Here is a 25152-nt window from a genome sequence, read left to right as displayed (position 1 = left end):
GGAACTGTTCGTCAAAAGACGCCAGGCTTACTATGATAATGTCATTGCCCAGGGGCAAAATTGTTCATTTTTGACAATAGAAATGACAATTTTTGGGCATAAAAGTGCCTTCATCGTATACTTTTGTCCTTTAATTATTTAAAAATTTATCATTTTTCTACTTTCAGGGGGGCACATGGGGGGGGGGGCAAAATCTCGTTCTGCCCCCCAAAAAAATTTATTTGGGGGGGGGGGGCAAGTGCCCCCTGCCCCCCTCGCTTCCGGCGCCCTTGTTAAAGATATATAGAGAGAAATCTATTTCTCTTTCTCCCGACAAAAAGGACAGGGCGCTAATTTTAATCACCTCATATTAGCAAAATGACAAATTTTGAACTAGAAAATAAAACAGACATTTATCACAATCAAATATGGGCATGTTCAAATGGGTCGCTTGATCAAAGATAAAAAAGGACACTGCAAAAGAACTTTCACTATGAAAAGGGGGCTAAGGGGGGGGCAAAAAAACAACTTTTTTAAAGTGATTATTCAACAAGATGTACTTGAGGAAGGGGAACATATTAAAAATGGGCACTGAAGGGATCGGGGTTCAACGGGCACGCGGTTTTGTAAACTAAGACACGTGATCGATCTTTCCAACACTCCATCTTCCCAACTCATCAATCGCCTGAACTCGCTCTCCAACGATGAACATTTTGACTTACAAAAAAATTAGCACAACATATCTAAGTTAGACATTTAATGGTGGAAACTAAAAGTATAAACGACCCAAAACAAACGGTGGAATGGATGCAGCGCACATGGGCAGTTTACCGGAGAACCACGTATGGTGCAATAATACGTTTGCGATTAAAAAAATAGTTACAGGCATAGTTTGTATTTAAATTATGAATAAGACTTTGGGGTAAAAAAAAATAATGATTTCATATTTTTGTGCAAATCAGCAGCATGATTATTATACTTTGTATGTTGGTATGCCATTACTTCTATTTTTCGAACGTTAAGACTGTATCATTGCGCGAGTGAACCCATTTTCTTGCTGGACGGACAGAAACTATGCATGCATCGCGGTCCTTGCATGCTAAGCATACCGTAATTTTTATTCGCTTACTTTCCTTATTTCAAGGTCGATTTTCTTCGTTCGAAATTGAAAATGGACTAGTATTGGATGTCTGAATGTAATATGCCTTTGAAAACGTGATTAATATCGAATACAATAATTTCATTCCGAAGATCCTTCTACAGGCAGACAAGTCTTACGTAATAGCACAGTGTTGTTTATCATTTCGTCCTTGGCTCAACGCTCATTTAGCTGGCCCGTGGTGGTGAAATCGAGACAAGGGGATTACCTGGCCAAGATGGGTTTATCGGGGTTGGAAAAGTTTCCAAACGCGAATCGGGGTATAAAACCGCAGTTTGCAGTCCGAAGTGAGGTCGAGAATCAAACGGGACATTTTCGTAATGTTTCTTTTGACATGAGCTGATCTACCTTCTAATTGCATGTCTTTTTCCAAAGTGATTTATCTTGCCTGCCATGAACAAAATTAGGGTCAATATAATATAATCAACCCTAATTTTGGTCATTCTAGTGTGAGAATCTGCTTGCCCTATTCGAGCAAGTAGTTTTGGTCTTTACTTCAAAACACTTGCCCAACTCTAACTTTGACTTGCCCCAGACAATCGGGCAAGTGCTTATGTAACACCTTGCCTACCTCTTAGACAAAATTAAGCCCGGAGCAATTGTCGCAGGAGCAATTGTAGCAGGAGCAAATGTTGTGTCACCTATGTACATCCTAACAAAGCCTTTAATCCAAATATATAAAATATATAAATTCAAGTTCATCAAATTAAATGACTTGGACATCTTATTGTCAAAGATTTAAAAAAGATTGAAAGAAACAGGAAGAGTAAAAAATATAAACTCATGCACGAAATCCTGTTAAAATGTAGAGTTATTCCATTGCTGTAGATCTTGATGATTGCCACCCCTAGTGGCCTCTGCGAGTTCTGTGATTCCTGTCTGTGATAGAATTCCCTAAAGCAAGGATTACAACAAAACCAAATTCTTCCAAATAAATTCAGACCATTTCTAGCCAAATTCGGCCTAATTTGGATGGTTTGGTGGATTCAAATGTTCCTGAATCGTTACTGAAGTTTCTTGCATTCCTAGAAGGAGAACATTATACTCTCCAAATCACCCGAATACATGTATTCGGATGGATTCAAAGCTGATTCGGTCTGATGTCACCCTAGCTTAAAGCAACACATTCACACAATTAATTAACTGCAAATTATTTGATATTAGAAGATTAAAGTAAGGAAGGTGCTGAAAAGAATGAGAAGAAATAAGAACATTTTCTGAAAAAAAGTAGACCAGCAACTGCAGAATCCATGTTAGTATTAATTTCAATATCTTTTTAAAATAAATAACCTGTGAAAAAAGCATGAAACAGTAATACATAACTTTGCCAAAAAATGACATTCTTGACACAAACTGCAATCAGTAACATGGTTTTAGAATAAAATTATCAATATCATGTCTGCCATTGATCAGTGTCTGTGATAAAATTCACTAAAGCAACACATAAACTCATGAGAAGAAAACAAAAAGTTAATTAACTGCAAAATTATTTGATATCAAAAGATTAGAGTGAGAAAGTGCTGAAAAGAATGAGAAATTAGAACATTGTTATCTTTTTTTCTAAGGCCAGTAGCTTCAGAATTTGAAATAGTACCAATTAATATCAATATCTCTTTTTATAAAAAAAACCTTTGAAAAAAGGATGAAACATACAGTAATACATAACTTTGCCAAAAATGACTTTCTTGTCACAAACTACAACCAGTGGCAGTAATATGTTTTTAGAAAACAATTATCAATATCATAACTTGGATAAAAAATGATATTCTTGACAAAAATGCAAACAGTAACATGGTTTTAGAAAACAATTATCAACGCCATATCCGTGGTCGATCAGTGTGTGCTTGTAACAAAAGTAACAGCAAACGATTCAAATAAATGTAGTTTAAAATATTGATAGAAAAAAAAGGATTGTTGGTGAAGAAGACTGGTCTTACTCTTAGGCTTCACATGAACGGGGGAGACTTGATCCAATCTCTCGTCTTCTGATGCATTGTGGGATAGAAACATCGTCATTAAAATTATGATATACAGTGTAATACATGCATAGATGAACATTCAATTATTCTATACATGCATATCAACAGAATTACTGATGAAGTTAAGCATTCATTCAGATATATGGGCTATTAATTAAGAGATATGTATCATTACCCCCTACATAATCACATAAAACCATATTCTGTATTTAAATGATAGCAATACACTAAATAATGATTTTTTTATGAGCATTAAATGCTTCTACCCCCTGAGCTTATAATATTACTTTTGCACATATTCAATCACTTCAAATATACCTTGTGAAGGTAATATTCCAACTAATACCCTTAATCATGTGTATTATTTGCAATGGGCCTACTATTTTCTAACACAAATTCTTGGCACTATACATGTATTTCACCAATAATGTCTTATGTTGACTTCTATACATTTACTTATCTTCAGGTCTTGAATGTTTTGTTATTGATTTTGATAGGTCTACACTGCTTTGTATACCCTGCCATTAGTGCAAGCATCTCTCAGTACATTCTTCCACAGTCCAGGGGGCCATTTCATAAAGCTGTTCATAAGTTAAAAGCGACTTTAAAAACGACTGGTGATCCTATTTTACGCGCAAAACCATTGCTAATGAATATACCATTTGCTAGAAGAAAGAATCACCAGTCATTCTTAACTTACGAACAGCTTTATGAAACACCCACCAGGGTCCCATTGTGTAAGAGTTACTTATGTGGTAACTTTGCCATTCAATGGCATCTGTCACGGAAACCTTGATTTTGATGATACATGTGGATGGTAGAGTTATCTTAATAGTAGCAACTGCACCCTGGTTGATGTTTCATAAAGCTGCTCGTAAGTTAAGAGCAACTTTAAGGAACGACTGGTGATCCTTTCTTACATGCTAAGTTAAGGGTAAATAACCCAGTCTCGATCGGCCATTTTGTTACAATTCTTAACAAAAATGGCCGATCGAGACAGGGGTTGAAGGAGAGAACTTTTCGTTTTTTGAGGTTCCAGTTTGTGCCCAGATGTCAGGAAACTGCCACTCGTTAGACCTTCATCCATATAATCGTGGTAAGTGCTTGATTTCTGTTTTAACTATTTATTCGGAGAATTATTTTGACCATACTTCACGCTAGTCAGGTGAGTATGGTCAATTACACGGTAAGGTCCTGGGCTCCAGGTACGTGAGCGGGAGTTCCCTGGGTTAGAGCCAGGGTAAAATAACAGTGCCCCTTGGAATAGATTGTTTTCTAGAAAGATGGTGCTATATAAACGAATATCATTATTATTACTATTATAATGTGCAGTGCAATGATTAATATGCATCACCGCAATTTTAATCTTACTTGCGGAAACTGGCAGATCTCCTTCAAATTCTCCTGGGCTAACAACTGATCTTACACCTGGAAATATACATACAAAGTCAACTGATTCAATTTGGCCTTGGTAAACAATTGATCTTAAAGTTAAGTGCTAGCAGTTGCAACAATGACTTTATGAGAAAGTCCTTAAAATCAAGGCTGATTGTTACTGCTGTATATCATACTACATCTAGATCTAAACCCTGTCTTACAAAGAGTTACGATTAATCCAATCAACCACAACTATGGAAAGCCAGCAACGTCAACATAAAACTGCATGTTTTTTCAAAATATTTTCTATGATGTAGATTCACATATCACTGTTTTCTTGAAAATTCAATACACTTCTCTTTGCTTACAAAAGACATTGTGCAAATTTCTTGAAGAATATATTACAACAACGATGGCTGTCCATAAACTTGAGATTGATCGCATCAATTGTAACTCTTTGCAAGATGGGCTCCTTGTTCATTTACATACACCTATATAATCATGAAATCTATAAAGCTGAAGAAATGACCAAATGGAAGATCACCAATAAAGATAAGCACATGCGGGCTGGTGATCATTATTTCTTGGAAATAACCCCCAACACCAGGCTGGAATGCCATTCTTGGTTGTTGTTTTTTTTAATTCCTCAGTAATTACACATTTTTTACTAAAATCATTTATCACATATGTATACATATGAACACCTTGGTGGCTGTTTTTTATGGTGGTTTGTACGTGTAGCTTGTTCGTATACAAGAGAACTGTTGCTGAGCTAGCACCTTGAGTGTATTTGAACGGTGCATGTGGTCTATAAATCCACACTATTACTAATGTTCTTATTTGCATTGACGCCCAATGGCGACAATGCATTGTTCTTGTTCCATATTCCTATTCCGTAATCTTCTTCTTCTTCCACCAAAATCCCATTTGTTTAACACATGGTTTTGTTAGCTCTACCCTGACTCCGTCCCTCATCCAAATTCATCCAAATTTGGTACACATGTTGTCCAGCATCCCTAGTTGTGCCTCTCGTCTTCCATTTTCCAAAATCACTCATGCATGACCATCCAGGCGCCATTTTGTCAATTTCAAGTCCATTTGCATACCATTCTTCATTCTTTCATATCTCAGTTATCCTGCATGCTAAAGACTTCTAACAAATTGCTATAGATAGTCCAAGAGTTGCTCCGTCATCTGCAACGTATAACTTGACCTTCAAAATGCCATCTTCATGCCTTAAATTCAAATCCGAAATAGCCTTCCTTCAAAAACTTCATATTTATTAAAATGTAAAGTAAAAAAATCGTAAAATGGCCATAATTTTCTTGTTTTTATTCATTTCGAGCTCATATATTCAGGAGTTGATTACAGTACCATATCATACATACTACTCAGTTTTCACACATCACTGATTTTTCGTCATTGAAATAGCGCCCTCTAAAGTTTCAAAAACACTTACCTTTGAATGCTCCTCATTGCGTCATGCATGGCCAAACCCGTACCCTTTCTTGGATTTAGGGTCTTCAAGATATGCCCTTTCATGCCATTTAAAAAAATATATACCTTACAACTGACGAAATATCTGAAAAATGCTCCCGAAAATCAGCAAAATACCCCAAAAGGCACTTTAATGCCAGCACAACTTCAACTTGCTCTTATTTCCTTATTATTGAAGCTTATTCTTTCTAACTTGGCAGATCTGAGTATTGATATATACTTCAACAGTTCGTTAATGTTTTGTAACAGAAACTAACAAATTGCTGACGTCAGCTTAAAATTATTGTGCAAAACCTTCATTTTTAATGTCTTTCTTTATATGGCATTTACTTCCGGTCTATTGCCTGCGCACAAATAAAAGTGGTATCAATGTCACCGCATTGGAATACTCTTTTCAGTGATACCAAATACGACATAGGTTACAACAGAAAATTTCAAGATAAGTCAATCTGAACACATGGTATACTGCTCACTATGTACACATTATCAACAACAGAATTGTACACAGTGTCTATTGCATCGGTTTCGCGCAAAAACGAACTGAACGTACTATGGCACGCCATTTGTCCAATAAGGCGATAAACTCAGTTTATGCATGCACATCGTTCTGATATGTACTTAACACTGGGTTACGTTGATGAATTGTCAGCGAATTCGTATGCTTATTTCTATTACTCTCTCTGCGTCTTTCTGTCTCTCTCTTTGTTCAGCGGCCACATGGTCTAAAAATGGACGAAATTTGTTTGACTCGAGAATGTAACTTCCTATGAAAAGCAAAATCTGCCAAAATCCAATTTGATTAACATGTAATTTTTGTTAGTCCTCTCCTGCCTCCGTTTCTCATCCAAATTCATTCTGATTTGGTAGACATACTGTCCATAATTAGGTAACATAACCTTTAGAAATAGCGCCTTCTATTGTAAAGTCTTGAAATAGTTAAATTGCCATAACTTCCTTGTTTGAATTTATTTTGGTCTCATGTTTTCAGGGTTTGCCAATTGTATCATTTCACATACTCCAACTGTGTTTTACGCATCAGTGATCATTCCTTTAAGAAATAGCGCCCTCTAATATTTTGAGAATGTATATCATCTAGAGTTTTCTCTTGATCTCCTCCTGTTTCTTGCCCTCTATTAAATCAGAGGCGTCAATGCATGCACATCGTTCTGAAACGATTGCAGTTCTAGTTTAGTTGGATCCTGTTTGAATTGATTTTTTTTATTACAACAACTGGCACTTATGTCACATGTAAAACCTAGAACTTACAAAAAACTTGTCTACTTTGCCTGTGGTTAAGTATTAAGCATATACCGAGAAAAAATACATAAACTCAATATATTTATGTAATTTCCTCACATGCATTATAATGTAAGCTTTATAACCAGGGATGCTGTTGAGGCCGGCCTTGAGACCACATTTTGTCAACCTTGGCCATGACCTCAGTCCAAGTCACATTTACCAAGTCCATGGAAGGTTTCCTCCAGCGACCCCCAGACTTGGAACTATATCGGCCTCGACTGCAACCGTTTTTAATGTATAAAATGAAAATGTAGATGTGCATGTATGGAACTACATGTACAGGCATAAATGTAGAAATGGAGGAAACAAAGACCTGTATTTACATGTACACATGTATCATTAAAATGGAGAGAGAAAGAAAATGATTACTTTTGATGGAAGCTAATCTGGATCCTGACTGGTTCGAGCCGGTGGGCGTGGTTCCATGATCACTGATGTATATGCTGATTGAACTCTCTGGGGATGCCCTGGAATCTACATTTACGTAGACAATGATGTCATCACAGATACATGTACATGAGAGGGGGAGCAAGGGAAAGAAATGGGAGAGAGAGATTAAAGACAAGAAAAAGATGAAAGAGGTATGGAGAGATAATGTAGGGAAGGAGGAAAGAGAGGGGAAGGGGATAGAGGCAGAGAGAACAAAGAGATAGATGTAATGGGAAAAGGAGGAGGGGGGGGTGGAGGGGAGAGGGAAGAAAGGGAGGGAAACAATGAGAAACGGCGAAATACATGTAGGACAAATACACAAAAAATAGGAAAAAAGGTACAGAAAAAAACATACAACAAAACAGGAATTGAAAAAGTAGCAACAGCGAGTGAGCAAACACCAAGAAACAAAAACAGAGAAATATAACATGAAAGATGTCAAGGAAGAGAAAATATTGATTATATATTCTATCACATGTTTGGTATATAACAGAACAAAAAGCGGCAGAATATATAGTTGCAAATATACATTTACCTACACAACACACAAGCACTGTAATAACAATTGCAATACATGTACTTTTCAAATAATTGATATGAATTATGCCCATCATTTGATATACATGCACACATTACTTTATTTTTACTGAAGCAGCTTTAGAATATAAATGAATCAACAATTCATGCCAATGCCATACTGCCAATGATATATCATTTTGCAGCAACCCATATTGAAGCATTTAGTCATCCAGTAGTTGTTTTGGTTGTCCTCCCCTGTTAGTAATAACAATTTACAAAGCAATATGGACATTGTTAGTGTAGCACTCTTTACAGCTACCTGCTCTGGAGGGAGGATGACTCAACGTTGGAAGAGCTCTCTCTGCTTGCTCAACATTTTCCACAGGTGGAAGTGTATGGGCACTACGTTTCTCTGTACGATAAAGAAAATCACATTGTACTCAAAACTCAAATAACATAGCATTGTAACATTATTACTTTAGGGGTAACAGCATGCTCCAGCTTTAGAGTGAATGATACAAGTGCATGTATACATGTAGGATATCATGCGAATGGGACATGAATGTTACACAATTTCCCCCTCTTCCTCCTACATGTACTATTACAATTTAAACAAAACACTCTATGTAGACAGATGAAACTCAAAAGAATTACAAGTTGTTAAAAAAATTTTGCGCGAAACATCAAAGCATTCAATCGGCTTACTAACAATCAGCAACCAATTACTACTTTTTACACTAATCAAATATTTGCCAGATGTTGATAACTGATTTGAGACATCTGATATTCAACAGTACATCGCAAAATTATTTTACATTTGGCAAAAAATGAAATGTATTTTATTCAAAACAATGCAACTTTTTCAAGACACGACAATGACAGCTGCTGGCCACCATGCATCATTCAGAGCTCTGTGTTGATATACATGTCAACAGGTCCTGTACAAGAACACTCGATTGCTAATTATGTGACCACGGTTAGGTCACATAAGTAGGTCAACTTTTTTATGATTTCTGATAATCCTTGAATCTTGATAGTTAGAACCATTTGATTGTTTACGCTGGTGAACGATGGAATAGCAAAACGGGAATTTGTCCCAGGCATAGTACTAGGAAATAAAACGTCACCACAAATGCATGACAGAGAGAGATGGGGAGAAATACAACAACATTGACCTACTGTCTGTTTGTCATAATGACATTAAACTTACTTTGTCTGTTTGTTGCTGTTGAGGGTCTACTCGGAGGCGGGGAATCAGACGATTTAATCGGAGGGGGCGGAGTCATCCCCCTACTGGCTGGTCTCTTTCCAGGCTCTGGTGTTCTGGGAATCTTGGGTTTACTTCCGAAGGCACTGTCGTACTCTTCACCCCTGAAAAAGGAATCATGCAAATTACACTCAATACACCACCACAATGTTTTATAGGTTCTTCATTGCATGCTGAGTTTACTCTATTTAGACTACAAGGCAGGTATTCTGAAGTCAGGCTTAACTTAGACCATGGTCTAACTCTGTGTTAAAATTATGGAAAGCCAAAAGTGTCAAAATCTTTATTAAGTTGTATGTTTCTTAAGTTTGCTGTACTCTTTCCTGATTCATCAATGGTGAAGACAATCATCTATTTTCACTTCCTAGACAATTATGAATAATTTGAGAGCCAAATAAGATGAAATATGATATCTCTACTGTTAGTGATTTATGTAACAATTGGCTAGCCATACTTAAATCACAACTTCAAACCTGAGTTTAAGTTAAACCCTTCAGATACCGGCCCAAGGAATTATCTGTCTCATCAGTTCCAGGTTGGAATCTTGGGCTTACTTCCGAACGCACTATCATACTCTTCACCCCTGAAAACGGAATCATGCAAATTACACTCAATACAACACCACAATGTTTTATATGTTCTTCATTGCATGTTGAGTTTACTCTATTTAGACTACAATGAATTATCTGTCTCATCAGTTCCAGGTTGGAATCTTGGGTTTACTTCCGAAGGCACTGTCATACCCTTCACCCCTGATAAAGGAATCATGCAAATTACACTCAATACACCACAATGTTTTATATGTTCTTCATTGCATATTGAGTTTACTCTACTTAGACTACAATGAATTAATTATCTGTCTCATCAGTTCAAGATTTGTGTTAAAAACTGACAGAGGTATAATTATGAACAATGTCCTTCAAAATACATGTTTTATCATAGTATTGAAAAAAAAAACCCATGTATCACAATGTAATTTGTTTCTTCCTAATACATGCCATGTGTATGTATATTTTTATATGTCTGTATACATGTATATACCATTTGTAAACTGAATGTAATTCAGCCTTTTGGCTTCTATTTTCAGTGAATATTATTTTGAACTAAACCATTAAAAAAAATATGGACTGTCACTGCCTTTTGAAATTTTTGTCTTATTTTGCCTGTGCTTCGTACATGTATAAAACTGCCATAAATTTTGCGGGATGAAATGCTCCTGAAATAAGGTGTCAGACTGCACCAGAGAGCATCAAGAACCCTTGAGCTTCCCGTCCCTTAGAATAACCCAGGACCCAGATGCAGTGGATTCATGGTAAGCACTTGTCATGTGCCTTTGCACATATTTGTGATTTTTTATAAGTCTCCAATTCATTCTGGCCCTTTCAGGTTCCATTGAGGTCCCATCTGGCCCTTCAAGGGAAAACAGTTTGAGAACAACCGGGTCCCATCTTACAAGAATTTGTAATCGATCCTATCAATCTCAACTATGGAATTCCATCAATGTCATATTTCACACAGGAAATATCCCTCTTGAAACAACAAGGAGCTCTCTAATTTGTCTACACAATGCCATATCATTGGGCAACGTGGTCTAGTGGTAATGACTCTTGCCTTTCAATCTGAGGGAAGTGGGTTCGATTCCAAGCCATGGTGTTTTCCTTTAGCAAGAAATTTACCCTCATTGTTCTGCACTAAACCCAAGTGAGGTGAATGAGTACAGGGTGGAAATTTATTCCTTGAAACGCAGAAAGCTTAACAGCTGCTTTGCTAAAGCCAGGGTAATAATGCTGCATTACTGTGGAGTGCATAGAAACTACTGATAAAGTTAACCCTATCTAGGACGGGGTATTTTGGGAATTCATATGGCCAGGGAGGGGGGGCCTCCCAAGCCTCCCTTGAGATCTCGGCTGTCAACTGCGCAATCTGGCCTTATAGTAATTGATTTCATGCAAATCGCTATTAAGTGATTATGCTAATTTATGCGTAATTAGTATGAGAAATCATACCTTTTCCTCCAACTCCCTAAATAAAGCTCCAAATGTTCTGATTTTTGGTATAAAAACTCTTTGTGGTGTTCTTAACAAGTGTACATGTACATTAACAAAATTGCAATATCAAATCATTTTCTTATGTATTATATTGTTTTTTGCAATTTCTTATGTACAGTGTACATGTACATGTATTTCCTTGTTTTTTACCTTTTGTTTTTCATTGTTTTTTCAATGAAATTTGTTGGGGACTCTTCTGAGATCATAAACAGCATAAAATGAATACACTTAGACCAGCAAAACTAAAAATAATCATACATTTATGATTTTTGGTTGAAAACACAATTTGCATTGACTTTGTACACAAAATCACGTTTTTGAGCAATTTTTGGTCTGACATGCGCTTACATAATGCTGCCTAATTTCAGAACCACGTACCTGGGTGACACAAAATTGGTCTCAAAAGTTGCGGAAGACTTGAAAGTAAGGAGTCAGAGAGTGGCGCGGCCAAAAAATTCGTGCGGCAAAAATATTGTCCAAATTGTTGGCGAGGGGGCCTCATCGGCCTAGATAGAGTTTAGAGCTACATGTATATACATTGTAAGGAGGTATAATTATAGTTTGAGAGCAATATGAACAGGTTTGTGCATTCCAAGGCATTGGTTGCGCTGACTTTCCACAGTTGTCATTGACCAAATCGATGGCAACTCTTTGTATTAAAGATGATGTATGAAAACCTACCTTCCAGTAAATCTATTTTTAACCGGTGTGACTTGTTTATTTGGATGGGGGTGGGCTGGTTCTGATTCATTCTCTTCTGATGGTTCGCCTAAAAAAATAAACAAAAACAATTTTATTTATTATTCATTCATTTCCTGTTATAGACAGCTGTTCAAGCTTAGCTGATATTCAAAGGTGTCCATGTACATGTATTTAAGGTGAATTATTAAATATTTGAAAAACCTAAATATGCTACACTTGACCCAGGTGAAGTAACTGGGTACCTAGTAGGAATTTATTCCAAAATATGCAAACAAAAAATCCTGCCTTGTTGGAAGCTATGTTACATGTATGAAGTGCCCATAAACATTTGTATTGAGCACTAAATACATGTAAATGTGGCATATAGTTATCATTGTTATCATTATAAAAATTATCATTATTACTATTACTTATTATTATAAATAAAATTATAATCATTACCAGTACATCATCATCACCAACACCACCACCATCATCATCATCATCATCATCATCATCGTTATCATCATATTTTACCTGCTGCAGCTTGTGGTCCATTGGCTGAAGCCGCACGTTGAGCTTGGGCTGATCCGGCTCTACTTCCACTACTTGTCTGAGGTCGAGATATCTACAGACATATAATAGTAGTAATAAAAACAAATCATAATTCATTGTTCAAAATATTAATCAGAAATAAAAATCCTCTCAAAATTAATTTATTGAATTGCCCAATTGACCGTGGACCTGGCAGCCACTGATTAGCAACATTGCTCTATCCCTTCAATTGCAACTAAAATCTTTAAACATCTTTTGTGCTGACGCAGCCAGGGCTTGAACTTCCGACCTCCTGGTTGTGAGGCAGACACTCTAACATCTGAGCCAACACACCAACACATTCTTGCAGGAATTGTTCAATAGCACAACTATTGCATCAGCATAAAATCTGTAATCCCCAAAGGCAATGTGCCTTGATGTATATCAGCTCAAAACTGGAGAAGATTTGATGAAAGGACTTGTCGGACATTTCATAGAAGTTCCATTTTATCTGACAGTTACCATAGCAACATTGCTTCTCAGACAATCAAAATCAGGGAAAGATGTCAGATCTGACATCTTATTGGATGAAAATGTGGATGAATGCTCCCTTAGCCAACTCAATTTTTTTTCTGTCCCTTACCCAAAGTGCAGCATTGTGATCATTGTGATATATGCCCAAGATAATTAACTTCATTGGCTACTCTCACCAATATTTTTATGGAAAACAAAATGCTGGGCAGAGAAGAAAGATTACAAAATTATTCAAAACTTCCCACTTCCAGATCACAGGAACATCTCATTTTATAATTATCTTTTCCATTGCTTCATGAAAACCGATCAAGTCTCTGATTGGTTATTTTTTCTTTTTCTTCATAATTCTAAAGTTTAGTTCAATTCTTCACAAGTGGAAGAAAGTGAGGGGAGCAACAAATAAAATCCAAAGAAAATTCTATTTACCTGGCCGTTTGTAGCAGCAGGATGCTTGGGCTCTGCAACACTACAGGTAAGAAACGAATCAAACTCATCATTACCGTGACTTTAATATAAGGAAGCAAATGAATAAACAAGTCATACGAACATGTATATGCAGTATTGTACAACTCCTACTTAGTTTGTTTTTCAGTATGAAAGCAAATGGGAGGCTGAATGTGCAACATTCATACCATTACGTTTTTTAAAGTTAAATGCCAGTTTTGGTAACGATATCAAAATGAGTTCGTACAGAATCCAATAAAATGACCACCAAAGTGTCTGTTTGTATAAATAAAGAATATGTGCCAAAGGATTCTGGAAGAAATTGTGTAATTGCTGAGAAATTAGCAAATAAGCACAGGATTCGGGTCAAGCGTCGGGCACAATATTCAAAGCAATAATAATACTGTCCCACGTGCGCTTATCTGTGTTGGTGATCTTCAGTGTGAATTTTTCAGCGTAGATTTCAAGATTTCACAAAATTCAGTTTATGTGACTGTACCAGATCTAGATCCTTGATGATATATTGACAATTAAGCCTGGTTTTACAGACTTTCTCATGAAATCAGTATTCACTACTGGCATTCTCATTAAGAAGCCCCCCCCCCCCCTCCCCCGGCCTGGATAGGGTTTACACACAAACTCAGTCTCTAAGCTTGATTTGACCTATGCTGTGACACAATTCATATCACATGCATCTGCAAGAAGAAGTGGGACATTTAGTACTTATATCTTTAGGAAACACCCACAGTACATGTATATTTTCATCAATGTGTACAGACTAAGAATGGATGATAAGATATTACCTTTGTTTACTTGCAGGTCTTTGTGAAAGCTGGCTCCCACTCCTTGAAGCTGTTCTACCATCCTGCATCATAACAAATTGAACACCTCATAACTCTTTTATCTATCAATATATCTGACATTTTATTCTCATATACAGTAAAAGTAAGTAAGTAAAAGTTTTGACCGAATTTTACACTTGACTGAGCACTGTCCATTTTTGTAAAGCTCGCAGAAATCTGTTTGCGCAGAAATTCTGGTTTTCACGCAGTGTCAAGGGGAAAGGGCGAAATCAAACTTACCCTGCCATACATTTTTCCTACATTTCCCATGCACTTTTAGTCAATTAAGATAAAACAGATACATTCAAGCATTTTTAAACAAATTTGCCACCCAAATTGAAATTTCAAGCACAACTTTTACCCTTTTTGTGCCAGCTGGATCTGATGACATAAGTGAATCGGAACAAAAGTTTACATCAGACATCTCCAGCACTTTTTCACTAAGTTTTGATTATTTAAAGTGGGTTGACATTTAATTTTTCATTTAATATTTATTTCTCCACACTTTTCCCAAGCTTGACAATGATTAACAAAATGAAAATCAAGCCTAATTCATTTATGTAAATCACAGCTCAGTGTAAATCAAATATCGTCTTGATGGCCTTGGTGTGTGGGGGAGTGGGGCGGGGCGCAATGCACTCTTCGGAGTGTATTGGGCAAGGAAACAAGTTAAAAGAGGTCAAAGATATCTTCATATCAACTTTACTTGCTAAATGCTACGTGTTCTTCATGATAAAGGTTTACTTTTATTCGCATAGCTAATTCAAAGTTCTGCGCAAATCGTTTTTCACTAACTTTTCAAAAGTAAGTGGTGCTCACTCAAGCGGAAATATTTTTCGATAGTTATATCGTCATTTGCTTAAATGGATCTGTACCAATGTTAAAATGTGGAAAAATCTTCAGGATATTACAAATGTATAATTTTACAGGACGTTTTCAAAGTGTAAACTTTTTTTTGATACGCACTGTAGAGTACCGAAGTGATGAGATATAACGTCATGAATACATAATTATTCCTATTGAAGTCAATGTATTATTGGCCTGGTTCCAAACATTTAGAACCAGTCCAATAATACATTAACTTCAATGTGGCTAATTATGTATTCATGATTTCATATCTTGGGGGCCCCCATGGACCGATTCTAACCATATTTGGGTTGTGTTGGTGTTTCATCATGCTCTACCAAGATATGGTATAAAAAATGCTAAAATGCAAAAAGTGAAAACTGATCAGGTCACACTTCGGTACTTTATTTCATTTAATTTTTTTTTTTACTGATTATCTAGTATTGTCAGTGTAATTGTAAATCAATCAAAATGAATGAATGGAAAATAGATCTTACAGTGTCCAATTACACAGAATTATTTTCAAATCAAAAGAAGCATTCTTATTGGTTGACATTGGGATTAAGAAAAAATCAGACAGTGATTTTGATTGGAGCCATTTGTACCCTCGTCTCATGATACACTGATTCAATGAAATTCAATGTCCAGGGGCCCATAACACAAAGCTTAGCAATGATCGTACCATTGATTTCATTGGCTACAATGAACAAACAAGCGTGAAAATCAATTGTACAATCAGTTGCTAACTTTTGTGTTACAGGAACCTGGTGGGTGTTTCATAAAGCTGTTCGTAAACTTATGAACGACTTTACGCACGACTGAAACACGTTCTTGGGTCATATCTCAATTGCATAGGGATATCACATAGCACAAGAAAAGGATCACCAGCCGTGCGTAAAGTCATTTGTATCTTACGAACAGCTTTATGAAACACCCACCAGTCTAGATTAATAAATATCATTCACCCTGAACTAGTAATAAAATTGACTTTGGTAACTTACCCACATATAGAATGCCATGAGCAGTTTTTCTCCAACGAGTTCTCCCTGCTGCGCTTTGATGACTTCAGCTTTATCAAGGTCTGCTTCCATGGCATCTTGGTCTTGATCTTCCTATAAAAGCAATAATCAAAACCGACATTGCAGGGCCCGGTGTTACAAATCAACGAGACATGTGATTGATCTAATCAAGCTCAACTACAGAAATCCATCAAAGTCATCATACTTTGAAATGATTATGAACCTACCCTCTATTCCAAACACAGAGGGGCCTACTGGTTGGTAAAAGTATGCACGACTATACATCATATTAAGAAACAATTTAAACAGAAATAAGCATTCTAGATAATGGTGTTGTTGGCTCAGTTTGTTGGACAACCGCCTCACAACTGGGAGGTCGAGAGTTCAAACCGCGGCCGCGTTAGACCAAAATTCATTAAAAGATGTGAGTTGCTGCTACTCTGTTTGGCGTTCAACGATTTATTGACCAAGGTTGGATTCCCCTTTAATCTGCATATCAGTGAGGGGTGTGCTTACTTTATTGGATATATATGCACATCCTAATGATGAAATTTCTACCTGTGGCATTAATAGAAAGTTTTCGCTCTCCAAAGTACAGAGGATTCAAGAATACAGTAAATGTATTGAAAATGCCCGTCAAATGACAAAGAACAACTGGGAGGTCTTTGTCGAAAATTGGTGAACCGGACCAGCATTTTTCGGAGCTGACAAAAAAACATGTCGTTTGTCCAAAAGTCAAGGAATAAAACTGCTGTTTTGATTCAACAATTTTTTGACGAAGTCTTCTATGTTGTTCTTTGTCATCAAGAGCACTCAATATATTTTCTCTGTTTCTTGAATTCTCCCTACGTCACGGTGCAAAAACTCCCTTACATTGATTTGACTCATTAAAACTGTTTAATAGTGGATTTCCAGTGACCCTGTGCCAAAAAAAACTTGAGAAGTATAATCTCACCTCATCTTCTTCATCTTCATCATCTGAATCCACCTCATCTCCTATTACATCTGGAGGAAAGAACAACATCAGTCAATATTATATTGTGGAGCGTTGTGGCCCAGTGGATTAGTCTTTTGACTTTGAAACAGGGTTGTGGGTTTGAATCCCAGCCATGGCGCAATTTCCTTCAGCAAGAAAATCACCCAGGTTGTGCTGCACTCTACCCAGGCGAGGTGAATGGGTACCTGGCAGGAATTTATTCCTTGAAATGCAACTGCACTGTAAAAGGCTGCGGGGTTTAAGCCAGGGTAATAATATCCAAGTCCTTTGAAAGCGCATAGGGACATTATGACATAATGTGATATGCGCTATACAAGAACTGCGTTATTATTATATTCAATTTTAATGTAAGCCATTTATCACCAGCTGAATATCACTGATAACACGATATATCGCTGAGTATGAAAATTCATTATATACAATCATTACGACCTGCAATTCTGTGAGAGTACAAATTATTGGAAATTAAATATGATTTTCATTAGAGCTTGTCCATGAAAAGCTGGCATTTGGGTACCAACGTACATAGTTCTTAGTTAGTATAAAAGAATACAGAGTAGCATTTGATGATTAACTAACTGTTCATTTAATATGTCATTCTGATTTTTGTTTGTATCTTTTATATGTTAATTGAAATTGTGAGCGCTTTTGGCCATTTGGGAAAAGCGTGTTATAAATATTGAGTATTATTATTATAATCAACAATATTCAGGGGATATTGTGTTACCTGGCATATTAACATAATCATAAAACCATCATCAAAACTTAAATACTTTTTTTCCCAATATCTCATAATTTTGGAATATTATCCAGCATGAAGTTAGACCATTGTCTAAGATAGTTCTAAAATTATTAGAAGCCAAAATGACAAGATTTTGTTTACTGTGTATGCTTCTTGTGTTTATCGAGTTCTTTATCTATGCCTGAATTGTAAAGAAAGCTATTTCTCACAGTTTTAAAGGATTTAGGGTACCAAAAAGCTGATAAATATAACTTCTTCTCAGAGAGACTTTTGTCACACAATTGGCTATCCATAGTTAAACTACAATGAGTCTAAATTTAGTAGGCCTCAAGTAAAACAGTTTTTTTTTTAAATCAACTTAAAACAATTCTAAAACATATTTTGATTCATGCCTTAATTGTAAAGAAAGCTATTATTCTCACACTTTTGTGAATGACTGAGTGCCAAAAAGCCAATAAATTCAACCTCTTCTCCTAGAAGCTTGTGTCACATTTGGTTATCCAGAATTATAGTACAAGTCTGACTTGTGTCTAAATCAAATAAAGTAAAACAGTCATTTATTAAAACAAAATGTTTTTAAGGTGGCAAATCTTTTATTTTAGTGTGGGAATGTAAATACAAGAAAACAAACCTGAATTGAGTTGTTTGATAATGAAATGAATTTGTCTATTCATTTCTGGTGTATCTTCTTTGATGAAACATTTCAAGATTTCCTCCATACCCTGAAAAAAACAACAACAGCAGCATCCAAGAGTCAATTAATTTTGTCAAATTTTCTTAAAGTGATTGTTTAACATTGGTATGACTTTTAAAAAATCTGAGCTAGGTCACACTTGTCACCTGTGTCTGTGATATGTTACAAAAATGAAGCCCTGAAAAAATTGCGGTCGAAAATCATTATTTAGTGCTTCAAAAATTGAAATATAAAGTGACAGGAAACACCATCTTTATTTCATCCCATACAGTTATGTGTACTATTTAGGCGTCTATAAGACGCCTATTTACAAAATCGGGGTTTGCCTTGTAGTTTTAGATTTTCATTCTCAATAATGGTTGTTTTCAGGGTTTATTGGTTCTTATACATGCACTTGTACACATGTTTCATCTTGGTTTGAGAATTTTTTAAATCGGCTGCTCACAAAGTTAAACAATACCTTTAAGTCAGCGAGGCACGACTTAGGAAAACAGTAAATGTATCAAAAATGCCGTCAACTGACAAAAGCACAGCTTACGACAACCATACACATTACAAGTATACCGTATAAGGGAAAAAGTGAAATCTGACTAAAATTTGTCAAAACTATCGGACCTATCAATTCAAGGAACACAAGTGGGATTCTAATGTAAATTAATGCTTGATCGGGATATTGGTAATCAATACACAGGTCTTGTATAATGTGTGTTCTACACTATTGGTAATATAGAGGGGGAACACACATGAAGAAAAGGGAAAAAACAATTCGTGCAGACATGTTCAAGCTACATGTATGACTACAATGTAATTCAATTTATCTGCTTGAATAACATTGGGAAGGTGGTCACTCTATTGAAGCACTAAACAATGATTTTAAGGTGTGATTTTTTTTCCTGGCTTCATTTTTACAACATATCACATACACAGGTGACAGATGGGAGCTTGCAAATCATTGTTCACCAAATAATACATTTAATGATCGGCTGGATTTCAGGAAAGCAGATGGAGGTGAAAGCGATGTTTTGATTTCTTACCATAGACTTTGCCTCTTCTCTGATATCTGGTACTGAAAGGATGCTGTATAAAGTGCCGTTCACATACGGTCGTATCTGAAACCAAACCAATTACACATCATGTACTTCATATGGCACTTATACATTGGAATCTCTAAGCATGTCACATATGTTTCATTTAAATCGGGTCTTCGGACACTGGCTTGCCCACCCATGACCTATTTCAAGACCAAGTAGAACACTTAAGTACATGACTAAGTAGAACGCTGATAAAATGAAGGGCCTATCCCCCCTTCCTTCCCACTGACCCCCCCATCCCTGATCCTCAACTCACTACCTCCATGGCCAAGTAGATTGCTATCATTTGAAGGGCCTATCCCCTCCCCTTCCTAATCCCTCATCCTTACCTCCTTACCTTCATCGCCAAGTACCGGTAGATTGCAGATGTAGGGCCTTCCCCTCCCCCGCCACTAATTTTCACCTCATTTTTTTCATGCCCAAGTAGATCACTGATGACATGAAAGGGCTTATACACCCTAACCCCTTACCTCTTGAACCCCTCCCCACCCACCATTCCCAATTCTTACCTCTCTATCTTCATGACCAAGCAGATCACTGACAACATAAAAAGCCTATACACCCTACCCCCTTCTCGTTGAACCCCCCCCCCCCCCATCCCTAAGCTCACCTCATTATCTTCATGACCAAGTAGATCGCTAATAACATTGAGTATCTGTGCCTTGTCTTCAACACATTTTCTCTTCCCTGATGTTCTTAGACACAGGTTCATAAGTAAGGCTATGGAGTACTCGAGGGTGTAGTCTGAAAGAGAGTCCGAATCTTCCAGCACTTTGACCAACCATTTGATTATACCGCCCTCTATCATGGAAGTCTGAAGATGTCTCCTATAAGTTGAGATTGATAAAGAGATATAAGGACTAACAGAATGTATCATGCATAGATTGACTTGATCAATGCATTGGCTTGATGAATGCACTTGCAACAAATTTCAAATATGAAACCCTGTATAAAGACAGTCAATATCATCCACCCCTCCATCTTATTGTAAGAATTTCCTGGAGAAATATAAAAGTGAATCAATACTTAATCACACTTGAGAAACATGTGAATATAAGTATTAAAACAAGTGGAATGCCTCTGGCTGTCTCACCTGCATCACGCGGTTCAATATAGCAGCAGTGCTGACTTTGAATACTACTCTAACTCGCACAAGATGTTCAGTGATACATGGTTACTCTTATGTCCACTTTTTATGAACTAGACCAATAAACTTACAGAGATATGATGGTTATGCAACAAAAAACCCCAACATGGCCAAAGTTCATTGACCTTACATGACCTTTGACCTTGATCATGTGACCTGAAACTCGAACAGGATGTTCAGTGATACTTGATTAACCTTATGTCCAAGTTTCATGAACTAGGTCCTTATATTTTCTAAGTTATGATGACATTTCAAAAACTTAACCTCAGGTTAAGATTTCGATGTTGATTCCTCCAACATGGTCTAAGTTCATTGACCCTTGACCTTGGTCATGTGACCTGAAACGCGCACAGGATGTTCAGTGATACTTGATTACTCTAATGTTTAAGTTTAATGAACTAGACCAATAAACTTTCAAAGTTATGATGGTAATTCAACAGATACCCCCGATTCGGCCAAAGTTCATTGACCCTAAATGACCTTTGACCTTAATCATGAGACCTGAAACTTGCACAAAATTTTCAGTGATGCTTGATTACTATTATGTAAAAGTTTCATGAATCAGATCCATAAACTTTCAAAGTTATGATGGGAATTCAACAGATATCCCCAATTCGGCCAAAGTTCATTGACCCTAAATGACCTTTGACCTTGGTCATGTGACGTGAAACTCATGCAGGATGTTCAGTGATACTTGATTAACCTTATGTCCAAGTTACATGAACTAGGTCCATATATTTTCTAAGATATGATGACATTTCAAAAACTTAACCTCAGGTTAAGATTTCGATGTTGATTCCTCCAACATGGTCTAAGTTCATTGACCCTAAATGACCTTTGACCTTGGTCATGTGACATGAAACTCTCATAGGATGTTCAATAATACTTGATTAACCTTATGGCCAAGTTTTATTAACTAGGTCCATATACTTTCTAAGTTATGACGTCATTTCAAAAACTTAACCTCAGGTTAAGATTTGATGTTGACGCCGCTGCCGCCGTCGCCGTCGGAAAAGCGGCGCCTATAGTCTCACTTTGCTTCGCAGGTGAGACGAAAAATCATACCAACCAATACAAATTGAATACAAAATATTAACAATACAAAGATGGAAAAAAAAGTTCTCTGTGAATAATGCTGGTCTTAATAGTATCAACAATTACACTCGTGTGAAGATTCACATAAATCTTGCCCCAAATAAGTATATTAATCATTAGTGACAAATATATTAACAATGCTCCACCTATTTATTGTGCTCAATACAATGACACAACATCCCTAAGCACTTTACAGATTGATCATTACCTTGAATCAATTTGTTTGCTCAAAAATTATCTCTCATAACATGATTAATTCTGTACAATGTGTTTTATACACCTTAACAAAATTATATCTTATTGGGAGAAAAATATCTTACTTTAGACTGAGTTTCTGGAGAGTGCCAAGGGCATTTTCTCTTGTTATAGAATCTTTATCTTCTGATTGTAGAGCTACCTGAAGAGTACTAACGATATCAGAATATCTACCAAGGTAGGTCCGTCCTGTGGAGGATAAAAGGAAATGCATCATGACCATGGTGCATAATCTAGCGTGATTCGACTTCAGCCCTTAATACTGTAATTATAATCATCATCGACATCATTAACAACATCAAATATATTACCATCAACATCCTCATCATCATCATCGTCATCATCATCATCGTCATCTTCATCATCATCATCATCTTCACCATCATTATCACCACCACCACCACTACCACCACCACCACCACCATCACCACCACCACCACCATCACCACCACCATCAACACCACCATCATCATCACCACCACCACCACCACCATCACCACCACCACCACCATCACCACCACCATCAACACCACCATCATCATCACCACCACCACCACCACCACCACCACCACCACCATCATCATCATCATCGTCATCACCACTACCACCATCACCACCACCACCATCATCATCGATCGTCACCACCACCACCACCACCATCACCACCACCATCATCATCATCATCATCGATCGTCACCACCACCACCACCATCACTACCACCATCACCACCACCATCATCATCATCATCATCAATCGTCACCACCATCATCACCCACCATCTTTTTCATCATCAGAAACTATTATTGCTACATGTATCAATGCCACCATCATCATCATCACCACCATCATCACCATCATCATCACCATTACCATCTTCATTCTAGCAATCATTACCTTATCCTCACCATCAATGTCATTACTAAAATCACGATTATTATCCTAATCATCATTTTTAGTATCATCATGAACAGTGTTACATACCAACTGAAAGTGAAGCGAATGCATTGAACAGTCTTGCCATGTACTGCTGCACTACTTCATTCGAGGCAGCAGTTAAAATATCTATTACCTTCTCCTGTTATAAAAGACAAGTATGAAAAGGTTTTCCAAACAAAGTTATTTTCAGAAATACGCTCAAAATAATTAAAGAAGTAATATCAATAAATAATGATAAATGAATAAATGAAATACATAAACAAATAAATGAATGAAAGAATAAATAAATAAATAAATCATTAAATAAATAAATGAATGAATAAAAAATGTAAATAAATGCATACATAAAAAAAATTAAACAATTAATGCATAAAATCTCAATTAATTTCTAAAGATAAACTTAATAGGGGCTGTAGTAATGTCAGAAACACCCCCTGGCGCTACCCCCACCCCAAACACAAACATCTTGGCCACATTCAATAGCATAAGACCATCTGCTGTTAGACCAAATAGGTTTAGTCACGACATTGTTTTATCATGCAATCACATTTCCCCTACGGCGAGTCAAAAACAGCCATTTTAACATTTTTTGTACCAGCTACATGTACGTTCTTTGAATAAAAATGAATAAAGCAGCTGTTTTTTTACTGCTGTACCGCCGCCGTAGTGGAAAACAATCTGCGAATTACACTATGTGCTTGTACACCAAATGAATACAATCTTTGTCTGACCAGCAAACCACTGTTCTCATGTCTTTGAAGTCAGGTTATGGCTCTTACCCTGTGAGAACTCTGATGTGCACACCCTAAGATATCATTCTTGATATAAGCCGAGATCACTTCTCCTCTCTGCTCGCCAGGCTCACTACGGGTCAAACGCTGTATCAGATTTCATTGTCAAAAGAAATAAAAGCTTTATTAACTACAGTCAAATACTCAACAAATTATTTTTTTAACTTATCATAATTCATGGTACATTGCAAACTGTAACCATAACAAAATAGACCTTATTATGATAGTTTAAGCAAATTTACTTTGCTAACTGAACAATTTTAGTACAAATTCAAGGTTGTCAAACTACAGATTAAAAGCTGTACAGTATATGGAATTTCATTGGAAGAGTAAGAAAAGCTAGAACAACCACAATAAAAAAAAACCTCAGCTATAGATATATGTGAATAAAGTTATATCAGCAAATTATAAAGCTTATAAGCTACTATCAACCATAAGTATGGTAAGCTATAACCTCAACATCTACATGTAAAATGTGGAGCGTTGTGGCCCAGTGGATAAGTCTTCTGACTTTGAAACAGAGGGTCGTGGGTTCGAATCCCAGCCATGGCGTAATTTCATTCAGCAAGAAATTTATCCACATTGTGCTGCACTCGACCCAGGTGAGGTGAACGGGTACCTGGCAGGATTAATTCCTTGAATGCATGAGGCAGAAATGCTGAAAGGCAGCTCGAGCTAAAGCCGGGGTAATAGATAACAACATTTTCTAGATAGATGGCGCTATATGAATGCCTATTATTATTATTATTAGACCGTTCAAAATATTTCTAAATTTCACGTATATTCCTGCATGCACGATTATCTTGACAATGCAGTGTGTGCCCCTCTTTGTCTACAAATGCATGAACACTGTGGAAATATCCTGTATGGAAAATTGTGATGTTCAAGGATTTCCATAGTCGAGTTTGATCAGTTCAATCACGATTACTTGAAAGATGGGTCATTCCGTC

General features: G+C 36.7%; 1 protein-coding gene across 2 annotated transcripts in view; it reads right to left on the bottom strand.

Moving 5' to 3' along the window:
• Window positions 1-25152, bottom strand: part of LOC121427225 (lisH domain-containing protein ARMC9-like) — a 60676-nt gene that overhangs the window by 4774 nt on the left and 30750 nt on the right. The window contains exons 12-28 of one of the 2 annotated variants that reach the window (XM_041623525.1): window positions 24191-24289; window positions 23457-23550; window positions 22540-22663; window positions 20588-20804; window positions 19921-19995; window positions 18824-18914; window positions 17409-17458; window positions 16436-16546; window positions 14550-14611; window positions 13729-13768; window positions 12772-12862; window positions 12235-12322; window positions 9449-9609; window positions 8558-8650; window positions 7660-7764; window positions 4489-4545; window positions 3076-3123 (exon numbers count right to left, since the gene is read on the bottom strand). In XM_041623525.1, the coding sequence (XP_041479459.1) occupies window positions 3076-3123; window positions 4489-4545; window positions 7660-7764; window positions 8558-8650; window positions 9449-9609; window positions 12235-12322; window positions 12772-12862; window positions 13729-13768; window positions 14550-14611; window positions 16436-16546; window positions 17409-17458; window positions 18824-18914; window positions 19921-19995; window positions 20588-20804; window positions 22540-22663; window positions 23457-23550; window positions 24191-24289 (1606 nt within the window). The remainder of the gene's footprint in view (window positions 1-3075; window positions 3124-4488; window positions 4546-7659; window positions 7765-8557; window positions 8651-9448; window positions 9610-12234; window positions 12323-12771; window positions 12863-13728; window positions 13769-14549; window positions 14612-16435; window positions 16547-17408; window positions 17459-18823; window positions 18915-19920; window positions 19996-20587; window positions 20805-22539; window positions 22664-23456; window positions 23551-24190; window positions 24290-25152) is intronic. The other variant, XM_041623526.1, reaches the window with a different exon arrangement.

The sequence above is a fragment of the Lytechinus variegatus genome, chromosome 14 (genome assembly GCF_018143015.1).
Source record: "Lytechinus variegatus isolate NC3 chromosome 14, Lvar_3.0, whole genome shotgun sequence".
Taxonomy (NCBI): domain Eukaryota; kingdom Metazoa; phylum Echinodermata; class Echinoidea; order Temnopleuroida; family Toxopneustidae; genus Lytechinus; species Lytechinus variegatus.
Note: the sequence above shows the minus strand (reverse complement) of the source record. Positions and strands in the feature narration are given on the sequence as shown.